This window comes from Falco naumanni, chromosome 7 (genome assembly GCF_017639655.2).
Source record: "Falco naumanni isolate bFalNau1 chromosome 7, bFalNau1.pat, whole genome shotgun sequence".
Lineage (NCBI taxonomy): Eukaryota > Metazoa > Chordata > Aves > Falconiformes > Falconidae > Falco > Falco naumanni.
The window spans coordinates 22793933-22810550 of record NC_054060.1 but is presented as its reverse complement, the minus strand read 5'-3'; the positions used below and the strand labels follow the sequence as shown (position 1 = coordinate 22810550).

Sequence of the window (16618 nt, the reverse complement as noted above, 5' to 3'; positions counted from 1 at the left end):
TGCTGGGCTGATCATCTCCTGTTGTTACCTTGTCAGACTGGGGAACCACATGCAGTTGTGTGAAAACCTTCTGCCTCGCTGTGAAAACAAGGGTGGCTTGTTTTCATCCGGGTAATAGACATCATTAAGAAAATAAGCTTAGGAGTGCTAACAGGAAAACAGAGAAAGGCAGATTTTGCATGAGATAAAGGAAGGAAAGTATTACTCTTACTAGACTTGCTTTGCTTTTGTGGAGTTCGGGTCCATTCAGTGATGTCAAGTTTCACAGTTGCCATCCTTTTATCAAAAGAATGAGTTGTAAATGGTTAGGCACAAGTGCTGTGTATGTGAAGAAAAAAAAGCACTTGAACTCTGTTACTTTCCCAAGATACTAATATGATAATAACAAAAATCTGTCTTCTATTTTTAGCCTGAAAACATTATGCTTCTAGACAAAAATATCCCTATTCCACACATCAAACTCATTGACTTTGGCCTAGCTCACAAAATAGAAGATGGGGTTGAATTTAAAAACATTTTTGGAACTCCAGAATTTGTAGGTGAGTGACCAGTTCCTTTGTCTTGTATGGCAATTTCCATGAGGAAGCTGAGACATGTTTTCAAGGTTAAGAAGTGAGGGACAGAGGTATTTTGAATCTCATTTCTACCAAGGTGACCTGAATCTAGAGGTTTACTCTGTTTTTCTGGAAAGGGCGAAAGGTGCTTTCTGTAAACCAGATGTGCTACTCCTGTGAGGGTGGGTTGCTGCCAAAGGAATTTAGAGACGTAAATTCAGGATTGAGATTGTGAAACCCTGCAAATACATATTATAATTCTTTACTTGTTGCCTGGGGCAAGTAATCACGCCGCATTGTAGTACAGAGGTACGCAAATACACGGGTAACGTTGCTTTCTAGATAAAACTGCCTAACACTGCGCACCTTTTGTGTACAAAAGCCTCCCCTCCCCTTGCATTTTCCACATGATTCTTTTTTTTCTTTTTCCTCACTGATCATAATTCTAATCTGTCTTGATTGGATTTTACGTTAATCCTACCCTTTTCTACTAGTTTCCGTTAGAGGTTTTGGGGTTGGTTTTTGGGGGGTGGGGGGCAGGGAGAGAATTGCAATTCATATTCCAGTTAAACACTATTATTACAGACACCTTTCTTTCATCTCATTCCTTCACCTTGGTCTTTTCTCTTGGGTACGGTCTTATCTGGGGGAAACGTTTCTTACCAAGATACCAGGGTTGACGTGGATGCCGGTGTAGGCTGGCATGTAATTTCAGTCTCTTCCTAAGGGCTGTTTCTGACTGGCCATTGGAAACTAGTTTTAATGGTACCAATTAAAACCAAACCAAAAGCTCAGATTCTTAGGAATAACGGTATCCTTTGAAGGTGAAATAAATTATTATTTGTTGTAATTTGCACTGTAATTAGTGTAGAATACTGCTTCACCCTTTGAGTTGCGTTATGCTCCAAGTTGCTCTGCATAATCTCTTCTGGACACCCATGGACCTGAACTCCTGTCAGGGCTGTGAAGCTAGGAACAGTGCAATCCTGGAACTACCCTTCCTCTTCCCACTCCCCTTTCTCCCTCGTGGGAATTCTTGCCATGCTACTCGGTTCAGCCTGGTAAAAAAATGTTACCTCAGTTGCTGCTGTTTGATTAATTTTTTCTTGCAGCTCCAGAGATAGTAAACTATGAACCGCTCGGACTAGCTGCAGATATGTGGTAAGTTTTTAACATTTTGTTGGGTTTTTTTTTCCCTGCATTGGTCTACTATTACTTTTCCCCAATTTGCTGTGAATAGAATCCATTCTACTGCAACAAATCAAAACCAAACCAAACCAAAAATCTTAAGTGCCATTAATAACTTTTTGTTTGGTCTTCCCGTTTTTATGCATTCTTTTTAACTCAAAGACAAGCATTTAATTTCAGCAAAATTACAGTGAAAAACTTTAATGATGGCCGTTATAGAGTTAACAGTTTGCCACTGTCCGCTGCAGAGGAGCGCTCTTAAAAGAAAACATGTTCCTGCAGTGCTTGTGACAGCTTTATTTATAAGAGCACTGCATGCAGAGGAGACCTGCCTACTAATCTGATCCGCTGAGAAGGCAGACAAAAGAAGTCACCCCAAATAAAACAGCCTCGCTTCCATTTCTTGGTATTTCTGATGTGTACTGTAGAAAATACCTGCTGAAGTAGAAATATATAAAGAGACTTCAGATACCCTTATTACTTGAAGTTATATGTAAAATTCACATTTTCCCTGAAACACTATTCATTAAGAGAGGTATTAGCAGTTGCCTAAAACCACAGTGGCTCTCCTGCCTCTATAGTAGCTACTATTGACTTTTTCGTATTGTGTACATCAAGAAGAATACAGGTCATGTAGAACCCCTGCAATTAATCTCCTTTGTTTTTTAGGAGCATAGGAGTCATCACCTACATACTGTGAGTACTACAGATTCACTCCTGTAGAAGCGTTCCTAAAGCTCTGTTGCACTAGTACGAAGCAGCTCTTCCCTGTCGTTTGAGAAAAGAGCTGCACACGCAGGTGGCCGGTGGTTTGTCTGGTGGGCAGATGTTATCCTGCAGCCTTTCCACGCTCAACATAAGGGGTAAAAGAAGAGGGGTGCCCTGAGCAGGTAAAGAACAAATGTCTCTGGCAGCACTGGGCGTTTCTGCCTCTGATGGGACCCAGTCAGCTCCAAATGGTGGAGGATGGAAAAGTCTGAGGGTATTGGTGGCTTGTAGAAGGGCTGTGAGCTACCAGTGTGTGTGTGTAGGATAGAAATAGCAAGTGGAATAGTACCATTTACACGGTGAATTATTTCAGGCAGAAACAGGGAAGTTCTAATTTGCTTGTAAAGGCAGCAGCCTGGATTACTAGGTATGAGTATGGTCACTCATATTTTAAAAGGTGAATTTAAGTTGGGGCAAGAGCAGAGAAGTTGACCCTGCAAACTGAGAATTGTCTTACAAGAGAAATACTGGCTTGTTAAAGCTTGTGAAGCAAAGGCTACTTGGCGCTATTGTTGCAGTCAGTAAGCACGGGGGGGGGGGAAATGGTATTTTTTGGAAGAAAAGTGTGTACACTGGCGATGAATAAACAAATGTGGGAAACTATGACAAGCTCAAACTGTCAAAGAAATGAGGTTCCGTGGGCATCCTGGGGACAAGGAGTCGAGAGAGTTTTAGTTTGGGGCTTGACAATTTGTGAAACAGCTTGTGTGACAATGGATGCAGGCAGTGGAGGGACAGCACTCACTGCTTCAAGAACGCTTTCCTCTGGTTTGACACTAGTGTTACAGAAGTGGTCAGGGAGCCTTGGACCTAACTGCTTCCACTGACATCAAGCTCCTGAGACTGCTGGGGAGCAGCGCGTGGTGCATACCGCATGCTTGGAAATGCCTGTCCGTAAGGTTCCTGCCCTGGGCTGCTGCTGTTCTGTGGGACACAGATGGCTCACGTGCTGCCAGGCTAGAAGAAGGTGCGCTCTGTATTAGAGGGGTTTGCCCTATGCAGCTCAGGGCTCAGTACAGGCATGGAGGCTGGCAGGGGAGGGACTGCCTTTTCGGGGTGGAAAATAAATATAGTGGAACTAAATCCACTCTTGGGCTATACCCAAGGCTTAGAGCCCCAAACCTGTAAAAGTGCTATGGTCTGAGAAGTCGGATTCAGTGCAACAAATTCCCTTCTGTCCTGCGGGGCAGAAATAGATAGGGATACTGGTTGAGCCCAAGCTCTGGTAAAGGGGTTTAAAATATTGTCCAGAGCCTTGCTTTATATCAGCACTTGGCTCTTCAGTGACACGTGTGCTTAACAGGACGCTGAACTTTGTAAATTGCTGGTGACGTGTGCTCCAAAATGATGAGAGGAAGGCTTAGGGCTTGAAGACGGGCGGGTGGGGGTACGTGCCACGCGATGACAGCGATGCGCAGGCGGCCAGGTACCCTTGAGGTTTGCCTGCTGCACCGAGCTCTGTCCTGGGGAGGACAGTGACGCGGCTTACTCTGCTGTATCCCATGGAGGACATCGGGTTCACCCGGCTGCAATAATGGCTGCCATAGTAATGAAAGTTGAAAATTGTCTCCAGACAAATGATCAGGACAAAAAGAGCACGCTTTTTATGATGTGAGGGGTCAGCTTGCATGGTGTGCTATGTACTAGAAATTTGTATGTCTTTAACTGGTATTGCCTGTTAATTTTGAAGCCTTTTCTGAAGAACTCTGAATAAATGGGTTGTGTTTAATGCTACCACCCACTTTAGCAAACACGCAGCGATCAAAGGGATGCCATCATGAGGTGCAGAGAGCAAAACGCATACAAGTCCTCAACTCAGTAACTGGTGGGGTGATTCACTGGGTTCTAAGGGTGAAGCCTTTGTTACTGAGGTCTGCTCTTAGATATTTAGAGGCGCTGAGTCAGGATATGACAAAAGTAATTTGCATTAGGTGTGAGGATTTGAGAATCCTCCCATTTCACAGAACTCAAAGCTGAGTCCCAAACAGAAAAAAAAAAAAAATATCAGAGGAGAATAGAGCACTGTTAGCTTGGGCTTCCAGCAAAGGGCCAGAAGGTGGAATTGCAGCTGCTTCATGGCACAGTTTGGGGAAAGGGAAAAGAAACCAAGGCTCCAGGGCAGGTTTCCAAGCTTTAGTTTTGGAACAACACCTGTGGTCTGTGGGGAGGTGGCTGCTTGTAGCCGCCTTTGTGGCTAACAGAAGTGGAACAAGCGCTTCAGAGGGAGCGTGTAAAACCTGTTAAGGAGCGAGATTGACTCTGGCTTATGGAGTGAAACATACTGCGTCCAAGACAGCTGGAGCACCTCGCACTGCCTTGCTGTGTCAGCTGCTTTGGTGTCATGGTGTGATTGTAGAGGGAGAGGAAACACTTCACGCACTCAAACGGTTACGCTGTGGATGAAACCACATGTGGTGGCTGGGTACTGGGCTTAATGGCCCGGGTGGGCTCGTCTAACTTTCTTCTTACCCCCAAATTCCCAGTCAGCATGGTACTGGCAGTACAGATGGGGTAAAAAGTCTGTTGAGCAGGATCGTATAAGCAAGCAGTGTAGTATTCAAAACCTGAATTTAGATCCCAGGAGTCTGCAGTCTGTTTTGAGCCTGCTGCACCCTGAAGCTGCTATCAAAGCTAGACATAATAGATAAGCCTAACAATAGCCCAGAAGACTTTAAAAAAGGGATGAGATCAATTTCCTTGGTATAAATAACATTTCCTGTAAACCAGACTTTTGCAAGTCAGCATCCCCGTGGATTGGGGGAGGGAGGGAGGGAGGGGAGGCAGGGCCCGAGGAGTCTGCCAGGAATCTGTTATGGCACTTGAGTTTTGTGGAGCAGAGGTAAATCGTCATCGAAGATGAAGGTCGTCAGTCACAGTCGAGAGCTAAGCAGAGCAGGGTGACAGCTTTTTCTGTCTAAGTACAGATTACTGAATGGCATTTTATTGTTACGATATCTCCATTATATCCTTGCAGTTGGAGCAGAGTGCCAACAGAATGAAGTGTTGTGTTCAGAAACAGTTGGGTTTATTGCAGCCAGTGTCCTTTTGTTTGTGAGTTCCTTTCAATGAGCAGCACGGCTGTACCCCTGCGGCAGAGCTGGCCCCTCGGCAAGGCCACGCACCCGGCCGCCCATCGCGCACTGTTCTGGTTCCAGCTGGGCCAGGTCTCCTGGCGGCACGCGCTGTGCGGGGGAGCTCGGCGGTAGCGTTGCGGACAGAAAAGCGAGAGGGGCATGGCTTTTCCTACCTGAAGAAAATCTGTAGGAACATTGCTTTACCTGCTTGGAGTCAATACCCCAGAAGCTTCTGCCTGGTATTGTTTGTGGGTTTGCAGGGACAGAGGCTCTCCTCAGCTTTTTCTAGTTTGATTAGCAGCGACTTCAGTGAGATGCTCAGGAGAGGAGACTGCGTTTCTACCTGTGTGCACGCGTTAGTGCTGCACTAGAGACTGTCAAGAGGAGTCTGACATAACCGCAGGTGTGGGGAGCCAGAGCTGGGCCTGGTATTTCCCACATGGCATGGCTGCTACAACAGAAGATCCACAAATGCCCTGAGAGTACATTACACAGTCACTGTAATTTCATTAGGGGATGTCTGCTGGGTTTTTTTCCAATTGATTCTTCTTTCTGGATTATCTAGACTTAGTGGTGCATCACCTTTCCTTGGAGAAACCAAACAAGAAACGCTTGCCAACATCACAGCTGTGAATTATGAATTCGATGAAGAATTTTTCAGCAATACCAGTGACCTGGCAAAAGATTTTATTCGGAAACTCCTGGTGAAAGATACACGGTAAGTAGAAATTCAGAAAAATCCATTTGTCTCTAAGTTAAACCTGGTGAAACGCAGGCTGATGCGTGATCTGCAGAGCTTTCCCTGCGGCGGCTGTTGCCATTCAAGAGCAAGGCTGCTGCTATGCCCCTAGGTGATCACTGCACCCAGAGACCTGAGAAAAGGAACCAGATCGCAGTTAAATTTCACTTTCAGGACTGAATTCTCACCTGAGTCAAGCTGGTACAGTAGGGTGTTAGGTGAAGGGCAGAAAATGATACAAAATCTCTAGTTCAGGGTAACTACCACTCCAGTATTTTGATCTGTTATGAACTACTTGCAAGGAGGTGACACGATCCCAGAATACGCTCCCGGTAGTACAAGGGCAGAAGAATCTTCACATGTTCCTTAAGTCTCTCTGCATCTGTTGCAGTCACCTAGAATTTGTGTGACAGCTATGCAGGTTTTTATTCCCAGTTTGTAGGAACTACAGACCTTTTTTTTCATTTTTCTTGCTTTTAATAATGAAGTGCACGCAGAAGTAGCATCTCCTTCCCTGTAACCCTCTTTGTCCTGGAGGGAAGTCTGGCCATTGCAGTTCTTTCTAATGGCTTCATTAGGGGAGAAAACAGGTATTAGAGAGAAAGAGGCAAGCTGTTAAATGGTCAAGGTTTCTGCAAATCCTCAGGCCTTGGAGTAGGTGGGGTTCGATGAGAGGTTTGCATGGGTCTGCCAACCTCCTCTTAGGAAAGGACAAGTCAGTGATATTGGTATTTGTCACATCTACGGGGGCAGTCCCTTGTGTTTCTGCCTTTGGTTCTTGGTGCTCTCAAGGTGCCGTTTACGGAACTGCCACTGTGCAGAAGGAGGTTGGGATTGATTGGGTTTGATCAGTTCCTCGCAGAAATGTTGCTTTCAGGAGCCGGCAGCTCTGCAGCGATGTAGCATCGTGTTGCAAAGGGTGGTTTGGATATAATTAAAGTTGTGTACCTTGATTCAGACACAGTCATATCAGAGGTATATGGAAAGAACTAATTTTCTAAGCATGTAGGATGAACAAAACAAAGTAATGGTTTATTACTTTTAATGAAAGGGTACACAAAAAGTACAGGTAGATTCTGATCAAGTAAGAATTAAAATTGTGTGGAGTGAGGACAGTTCCTTACTGAAACTTAGAACAGTTACAAAACTACACAAAAGCAGTATGCCTCATGGAGAAACATAACCCTGACATTTTAGTTAGTCCTGGTGTTGTCTCGATAAATACTTCATATTGAGCCTAGGAGAAGTGCAGGTTAATGAACGTGTGTACCAAACATTTCTCATTCAAGACTGTGGTTTTTTTTGTGGTGATGTTTTTTAGGAAACGGCTTACAATTCAGGAAGCTCTGTCTCATCCGTGGATCACGGTAAGACCAAATAAAGAAGACAGATCTTTTACCATGAGCAAAGCAGAGATGATATTCTCACTCTTATTGGTGTGTTAAATGGAAAAGTGCCCTCCAAGTGCATAGAGAACCCTGGGTGTCTCAGAGATGCACCAGGAAGAATCTGATTGGGTCTGACTAAATCCTTGCATTTTGGCAAATGACTTCTTTAATTGTTAAAACTGTCAAAACGAGGGTGACAAAGCTTTGGTATTTATGCACATTGCAGTATCCTACAGTAGTCTGGGCTTTGCGTTTTTCCATCCTTCTCTGTTTGCATGGATATATACTGCCTGTTGGGTTTAGTGTTTTCTTTGAGTTGAGAGTTGACTATAGCCAATGTGGAAAATGTAATTTCTCTCAAGATGTAACTGCTGTACCAAGTGTGCTGGTTTGCTTACATTTGTGTGTCTGTATGTGTTTTTTCATCACAAACATTGCTTGCTTTTGTGGATAAGTCTCTTATTGAAAATACATTTAGCTAATCCCAGCATGACTGATGAGGATGTTTGAAATTCAGTTTTTGCTTTGCATTGCACAAAACATTAACTGGAGTGTTTTCAGGGTTGTTGTTTTTCCTCTTACAAATATTGATAGCTTTAGTACTGTTAACTGCTAAAAATTAATATGAAAATATATTGCGGCCCTGTTATTTACTCTTACCACATCGGAATGAATGCACATCACTTGTTGCATTCATTTTGGGGTTTGTGTGTGTGGTTGGTGTTTGGTTTTTTTTTTCTTTTAATCACATGCATGAAGGAATATCTGTGAGAGCAAAGAATCTTCCAGCATCGTGGAAGTTCAGGCTGCATCCTTTGTGTAGAGTTTTTGCATTACTGCACTGTCTTGTAAACATTCAGTAATACTGGTTCCTCTGTCTGACGACTCACCAGCTGAAAGAAGAAACAAAAGTCCAAGAAAACAAGAAGGCTGAGAACACACAGCTGAAGACAAAACGCCTGAGAGAGTACACCATAAAGTGCCACTCGAGTATGCCTCCCAATAACACCTACATCAACTTCGAGCGCTTTGCCCGGGTAGTAGAAGACATTTCACTTACGGAACGGGGTTTCAGCACTTTGGCTGCAACCCACGATTCCCTGCAGGAGGACATCGATGCTCTGGTTTCCATTTATAATGAGAAAGAAGCCTGGTATAAAGAAGAGAATGAAAGCGTGAGGCACAAGCTGTCTCAGCTGAAGTATGAATACCGTAAAATTGAATCCCTGAAAAGACACCTACAGGATGATATCAAGACTGTAGGTGCTGGTCTTACGGGCATAACCAGGAAATATGCTGATCTGCAGAGTCAGTATGAATCTCTCAGTCAGGAACTTTCTGAGGAACTCAAGTGGATACAGGACTTAATGAGTAGTTTTCAGCTGCAAAATGAAGCCTATGTGAATGGGAACTTTGACTCTGTTTTCAACAAAGATATTAATGAATCACTAATGGAGCTGTTAAATAGATCTTGCTGTGAAGAATTCCTTGCAGGGTTGAATCTTGATATAGCAGAATCAAATCAGTGATGTAGATCAGGTTAGGTGCGGAGTTTGCTGCCTGTTTCAATGCACATCAGTTTTAAAAGCTTTTGGTGCATACATTCTACACAAAAACATCACCTACAATGAAAATTGAAATTCTGATGTATTGCACGAGATTCTGACCAAACCCCTAAGCTCCTGGTGGTTTGTAGTGCTGAAGGCTTTTTTTCCCTCATGTTTGGTGTCTGAAGTTGCAGGAACTAGATTATCACAGTGGTGTGGACACATCTAACCCTGCAGCCTTTTGCGTTGCCTATATCATACTTCTTCATGTAGTACAATTCCTGAAGATTGATAAGTAATTAACTTGGAATAAAGGGTAGGTCACTCTGTCCTTACTAGAAGCTGGATGCCTGGAAACTAATAAATGTCTTGTGGAAAATCTTTGGTGGGATGAAGGAAACAGTCATGTAGACCTGCTGCAGGCAGTTCTGTAAGCCATAGGAGAGAAGTATTTGCAAAAGTTAAATCTGTCCTGTAAAACAAAGTAAATGGTGCAGTAACGTAACATTTAGCTAGTGTTGTGAAAATTCTCTGTGAAATGGCTGCCGATGAAGAAAAGTGAAGATTGATTTGTAGGCCTGTTAGGCAGGGTGAAATCTTTTACCATCAAGATGTTAGCTGAATTTCAAACTAACGGATTAATCAACAGCTAAGTTTCCTGTACCAAAGAAACCCTATTCAAAAGACAGTTGGGAGCTTGTAATGAACTGATCAAATAAGCATGTATGTAATTTTACAGTGCAAATGTTAATTTGTGAGTGATGAGTGATAACGTAGACCTCTCCTTTGCTTCCTACATTAAAGAGGATGACAAAGCTACAACTAATTTAATCTGTGGTGTGGGATTTGAGACTAGTGTTCTCGGTGTGAAGATTTTTTCTTAAGTTTTAGAAAGTAAAAGACGAGTTGTCCCAAATTTGAATCATGCCCTGCAGTCTTGTATTTCAAAGAAGTAATTTGACTATACTGTTTTAATATGCACAGATGTACCCATCTCTTTTTTGGACACAATAAATATTTATGCAGTGCACAGTTGTTCCCTGGTGGTGAGGTTAGTGACAGACAAAGAGATGTCACGCTTCTGTGTGCCGAAGAGAGTTGCCAGCCGAGGTTCTGCGGTAGCTCACAGCTCCTTTGCTGAGCTGTAGGAGTTGGCCGAGGGTGCCTGCTCCGCTGCTACCAGAGCCGGCGAGGTGGTAGCAAGTGCCGCCGTGTTGCTGCTCGCCTCCATCTAGAGCGGATCTTTGAATATATCGAACTATGCCTTTCACTGCTCAGCCTCCCTCCTCCTTTTCCAGAGAAGTGAGTGACCTAACTAAATTGAACTGGTGTTGTTCATCGTGTTATTAAGAGTAATGTTTCCTACTTTGAGATAAAACAATAAAAGCGTACCCTCATCCAGTCTGTGTAGAGTACAGCGGACCCACCGCTACCGTGCTGTCATGAAGATGTGCAGAGGCTGGTGAAAATTCAGGGTTCTGAAAACAGTTACTCGACAGGGGTATTGTTATTCCTGTCGTTGTACTGGCTGGAGATGGAAACTGGATGTGCTCTCCGTTGCGTCTTTGTTGTAAAAGATGTACACGTTTCAAAGGCTCTGAAGTAGTGTAGGTAGCCAGGAGATGTCCCTAGGAAGCTGCTGTTGATGGTTGTGGAGAATTGGGCTCTGCTGTGACAAACAGTGTTGAAAATTCTACTTATGTCCATTTTTTTATTCTCTTGCAACGCTTCAGTCATCGCTCCTGCAGGTTCCTTTGAGCTGGAACACCCACAAGGTGCTGTCTAGGGGAAGCAGAACACTGGATTTTGTATGAGGGATAGTGTTTTTAATTCTTAAAAAGTAACTTAAAGCCTATTGAGAGTTAATATCTGCAGAAAAGACTTTCAAGAAGGAGAGTCTGCCTTCCCTCAGCCGTGATCTCATATTCTCCGATCACTGAGATTTTCTTTATGAATAAATGTGCTGGCAGGATGAGAAGGAATGTTACATGAGGCCACCCTGTTCCTGAGCGCGCTGGGGTGAGGTTAACGTTGCGGTGCCTCAGCCCTTGGGACTGGTGCTCTCTGAGCTCAGGCAGTCACTGACACGCTGCCTTTGGGGGGATATGCTGCTGGCGGAGAGAGTGACAAGGTCACAGGTTTGCAGGCTGCTAGAGATGCAGAGGCAGATACTAACAGTCTGGGGTTCTGTAAAGTGAGCTATTTTGATTCAGCGGTGGTTCTGCTGCTGAAAGGGCACTCAAATTTTTCATTATGATTGTACAGCTGACATTTAGCCAGTGACATTTTTTCCACTTCCAATTGATTTCTAGTCAGCGTTTTGTCGCACCATGCCGACCGTTTGCAGTGTGAGATGATATTTAATGCTGAAATGTCCCACTGCTGTTGTATGCAAATGGTGCCCACATCTAAATTAGAAGGAGGCCGAGCTGCAAGCTTGGCTCCTTGAATTGCTGTTGAGATACCTGCACAAAAGCTACACCTATACCATTTGATGAGAAAAGTGAATTTGTTGTCTCATAAACATTATCAATTATTTTGCTGGGAAAAAAATAATATTTGAAACATCACTGATGTGTCTTCCATCCTCTGTTGTTACTCTTGCTTCTTCAGGTGTCTAGCTTGGTGGCTTGGCAGTTGGATTCCAGTCCAGCTCAGTAAAAATATTTCTGGGTTATCCACCTCCTACATAGGCAGATCAGAACTGCTGGAATGGCTGTCACTGCATAGACTCCATAATCTTTGGAGGGTTGATTCCTGGCCTTTCCCTTTTCACTTTTGCCAGATCTGGTTTTGAATTCCCTGCCCTGCCCCTCACCCCCCCCCTCAGCCTGTCGGATACAGTTTTCTGGTCCATGCAGATTTTGGTATGGTTTTGGAGTTCAAAGGCACTTTGTTTTCAGAAGGACTGTGTCAAGGTTTGTGGATCATCTGTTCCTTAACACCAGATTGGCATCCAAAAATTTTAGGCACGTGTCTGAATTCTAGAATATCTAGATTTTTTTCTTCCTGTTTTTCCGTTGGTATTGTGATCTTTTCCTCATACATTTATTTCCAGGATATCAATGCCTTGTGCTCTCACACTCTGGGTGTGGTTAGAGGACAAAGCCTCAGTTTTTTTGGATATGCTTTAGCATCTATCCTCATCACTGATACTAAATGACAGCTGTTTTTGTAATAGTGATGCCAGCAAAACATACTGGGGTGAGTTTGATGGAATGCTGTGAAAATGTTTAAGGGATTGGAGTGTCTATCAAAAGGGGAGAAACCAGGAGCGCTGGGATTGTTTAGTGCCAAAAAGAGAAGGCTTGAGGGGGTATTTCTCAATCTGTATAAATACATGCTGGAATGGAGTAAAGAAAACAGAGCCAGGCTCTACTTGGTGGTACCTGTCCAGTGACTGGACAAGAGGCAACAGGCATAAATTGAAGTAAAGAAATCCCATTTAAGCATTAAAAAAAGCTAAAAAACTTGTTTACTAAAAGTTCAATCAAACACCTAGAACATGTTGCCAAGAGGGGCTGCAGATTCCCTATCCTTTGAAACCCAAGTGTGACATGGTCCTGGGCAAGCTGCAGTAGCTGACCTTCCCTGAGCAGGGGGTTGGACTAGATGGTCTCTAGATACCCCTTCCAAACAGCCGTTCTGTGATCTGTGGTGAGTCCAATGTTGACCAAAGCTGGTCATGGATTTACTTTTCTTGGGCCACCTTCTAATTTTGCTTGGGATCTGTCATGCTCAGACTAATTGCAGAAAATTGCTGGCAGTGGCCGGGTACTGAGAACCTTCCTGAGGTTCTGGTGAGCAGAGAGGGTTCTACCGACCAGCTTTGTGAGACATAGGAAAAGGGCTGCTCTCTGGTACCACCTTAATATTTGAGTTGTAGAGTGTTGTTAGTGCTCTCCGAAGTTATTTCATGTTTCACATTCACATGAATTCACATGTTCTCCACCTTCAGATCTGAAGTGACTGCCTCAAACTTGCCTGTGATGTTTAAATCAGCCTGGTGAAAGAAGAACCTGTAAAACCACAATTCAAAAAAGATGTGCTAGAACAAAATGAAGAGCCACATGCTGGAAATCAGGAAAGGGCCCTAAACATATCTTTGCTTTTACAATATCCTTGTAAAGGGCAAAATGTGAAAACTTTGATCTCAAAATGTGGAAGGTAGCCCAGGACCTAACAGTGTGATGATGCTGGGTTTAGTCTTATTCTGTCATGATTTCTAACAGGAATGTGCAAGCCCCCTGTGCAGCACGCTGCATGCCACAGTGCCACTGATGTGCTGGCAACAGTTCTGTCTCCTTTCTGCCAAGCCAGTGTGGAACCTTTTTGTTGCTTTCCCAGTGCCTGGGAGAAAGAGGGACATGGATAAAGGCCAGCTGATAGGAGGTCAATCCAGAGAAAATGGAGATGGAGCTGGTGTGCACTGAGAAGCACCTTAGCAGCTTTACAAAATGAAAGCATTGCCTTAGCACCCTCCAGCATCCCCTTAGTTACATCCTGCTTTTGTTTGGCTGTCCTTCGTCCTGCCCTTCAGCTAGAAAGCAGTTGCCAGACTTCTTGTTTGGTTTTTTGTGCATGGATCATTATGAATAAGAAGGGAAAAGTGGAAGTTGGAGCGAAGTCCGCGCCACTTTACACTGGTTTTAGGATTTTGTTTGAGCTAAAGGGTCCTGTCCAGGTACAGGGGGGGAATTCTTCTGAATGATTCTTCTGCTTTTGCCTGTACAAATCCACAGCTTCCCCAGCCAGCATTCTTTGCAGCCAGCTCCAGACCACACAGAGTCGTAGTATTTTATGCACCAAAGGGAGCCAGGCAATAAAATTGCTCTCTTATCTTCCAGCCAGTGGACAAGCGACAGGCTTTGGTTCGGCAAGCATCTGTTGTTAACATGGAAAACTTCAAAAGGCAATATGCTAGAAGACGATGGAAGGTATGACAGTGAGCCTTTAATCCTCCTCATGTAAGGCTTCCCAAGCCTGATGCGATCAGAGGGCAAGACGGAGCTTGAATGTAAAATTGTAATGCGTGGTGGATAAATGAAATGTGTTTGGGTAGGTCAGCACTGCGTACATGTGGTCCAGTTCTCATTCTCCCCTCTCTCTGTAGCTTTCTTACCGCATTGTCTCATTGTGCAACCACTTCTCTCGATCGCTGGTGAAAAAGGTCCTCATGCAAGATGAAAGTTTGGTAAGTATGTTTCTCAGACGGGAAGAAGAGAAGGACGAGTTCTACTGTGCAGTTATTTCTGTGGTCCTTATGTGGGTACGCAGCCCAGTGGGATGGCAATGGTTTTGAGTGGAAGACTGGACGGGACAGTGGCATCCCTGGTGTGTCTTTAATGCTGCTGTAAGTTGTGTCACTGTGACAGAAATGTTGGGCAAGGAGAGCTGGTGATTCTGTAACAAACCCTTCAGGTGCTAGCCGCATTTCTTCTGTAAAGGAGCGGCATGGAGGCAGCAGATTATGTTTGGATAGTGTAGCAGTGACTGTGCTGTCTGACGGAGAAAGGAGCAGCTGCAGAGAGAGTCCGCACGGCTGCTCTTGTGCCCAGCTGTGTGGTGGGGTGGGGGGATGGACCCCTGCAGTGCATGTGACCTCCTGGAGTGAAACTCGGTGTGACATTTCCATTAGCTCTACTTTTCTCAACGTCTGATACACTAATAATATTAGAACATCAGGTGTAGGAGCGTGGTACCTCATTTATGTGACTGAAGCATTGTGGCCTTTCTATTTCAGAGAAACTGTGAAAGTGACAGTGAGGATCTTCCACAAAGAAAAGCCACTCATCAGAGGAGAAGCAGCATATCATAATGTAATGAGAATTCCACGGGCAGGAGATAGAGGAACTTTCATCATTGCTGAAAAAAGCAGCCCTGACAGCAGACGTTGCCTTCTTTTCGGAGTCCTTGGTATGATGCTTCTCACTCCTCAAGACTACGCCAACAGCTGGATGATGTTATGAAATGCCTACTGAGCATTTTGGAAAATGAGGGATCCAGGTTCCCAGGGAAATGCTGCAGCACAAGCACCGAAAAGAGTGCTTTTGTATGTTGGGCATTTCAGTGGTGCTTCAGTCTCTGTGATATCAACCGCGCTCAGGTTTCTGCTGATACTCTTTTACTGCAGAGTAATTCACATTCCACACAATGATTAAGACTGCGCGCATTATTATTTCAGTCAGGGAAATTGTTATTGAGTCTTAAGGAAAATGTTCTATACCATTTTTATATTTGTTAATAACATAAATACGTGATGGCAGACATCTGACAGGTTTTGTTAGCTGTGTGCAGTACTCTGTTACTGCTGTCACTGAAGAGAAAATCGCAGCGCCGTTACATACCGCAACCTTGATTCCATGAACGTAGCAGTGAACAGTCCTGTTCTGCAGTAAGAACTGTGCTCTGGCCATCATCTCTGGCTGAAGACTAGCACAACTGCCACTGCCAGTTTGAGTGCAACTGATTCTGGCCACTGGGAGGATGAGAGAGGCCAGGGGAATTTTTGAATGAAAAAGAGAAAAAATTGCATAATGACTTACGCGCACCCAAACGCAATACTTTTACAGAATGATGGCAGGATGCTTCATCAGAACAGGGCACTTAAAAACCCAAGGTATATGAAGAAATTGTTTTTATTAGACTTTGTCATTGTTTTAATTTATTGTCAGCAAATTGGAAATTCATTAAAAGCTGTTTGTGTAGGTGCTGTTTACATGTAACCCACACCACAAACATCTGTGTGTTACTCAGGGGACTGTATCCAACACGGAGGAAGTAAGCACGTCGATACTGGTGTGACGTGCCAGGAAGTTGCATCATTTTAACTTCATTAGTTTCTAAGACAGTATTGTTCAGTTGGTATCAAAACCTGTGCATAGGCTAAGGCTTTTTTTTTAATCAAATATATTAGTTGTTAGGCGTTCTTATTTATTTTGCCATTTAATAAATGAAAACATCGGAAAGCAAGCCTACTAGAAAGAACTACAGACTGACAAGGAAACTGGTTTCATTTGGCTTTATGGTTGTCACTTCTAGGCTGAGGCTTTAGAGCTGAAAGTGTGAACTGGTGTTGAAAACCAGTATCGGGTTAATTTTGCCTGGCTTCCAGTTTCTAAGAAAGAAGTAAAAATGCGCTACTTTTATTTGTAGTTTTATATCTTTGCTTAAGCAGAGACTAAAATGTGGCTGAGGAGAAAGTATTTCTAAGAAAAGAAGATGTATGAGAAGCACTGGAGGAGAGAGGCAGAACGTAGAGTTTGAGGGGGAAGATACAAAGCAAAGGCGGCGTGTGGGGTGGGGGAAGGCAGCGTATGGGGTGCGGGAGGCAGCAGAGAGGGATGGGAGGGATGCACAG

The 16618-nt window shown here is 43.9% G+C and overlaps 1 protein-coding gene across 5 annotated transcripts in view; it reads left to right on the top strand.

Moving 5' to 3' along the window:
* DAPK2 (death associated protein kinase 2) overlaps positions 1 to 15965 on the top strand; it is a 54008-nt gene extending 38043 nt beyond the window's left edge. For 4 of the 5 annotated variants that reach the window (XM_040600016.1, XM_040600017.1, XM_040600014.1 and 1 more), the window contains 6 exons: positions 410 to 539; positions 1667 to 1715; positions 2412 to 2438; positions 6150 to 6302; positions 7645 to 7690; positions 8605 to 10288. In XM_040600016.1, the coding sequence (XP_040455950.1) occupies positions 410 to 539; positions 1667 to 1715; positions 2412 to 2438; positions 6150 to 6302; positions 7645 to 7690; positions 8605 to 9240 (1041 nt within the window). In that variant the 3' untranslated portion in view covers positions 9241 to 10288. Of the gene's footprint in view, positions 1 to 409; positions 540 to 1666; positions 1716 to 2411; positions 2439 to 6149; positions 6303 to 7644; positions 7691 to 8604; positions 10289 to 14105; positions 14196 to 14371; positions 14453 to 15001 lie in introns of those variants that run through there. The other variant, XM_040600018.1, reaches the window with a different exon arrangement.
* The last annotated feature ends 653 nt before the right edge of the window (positions 15966 to 16618 follow it).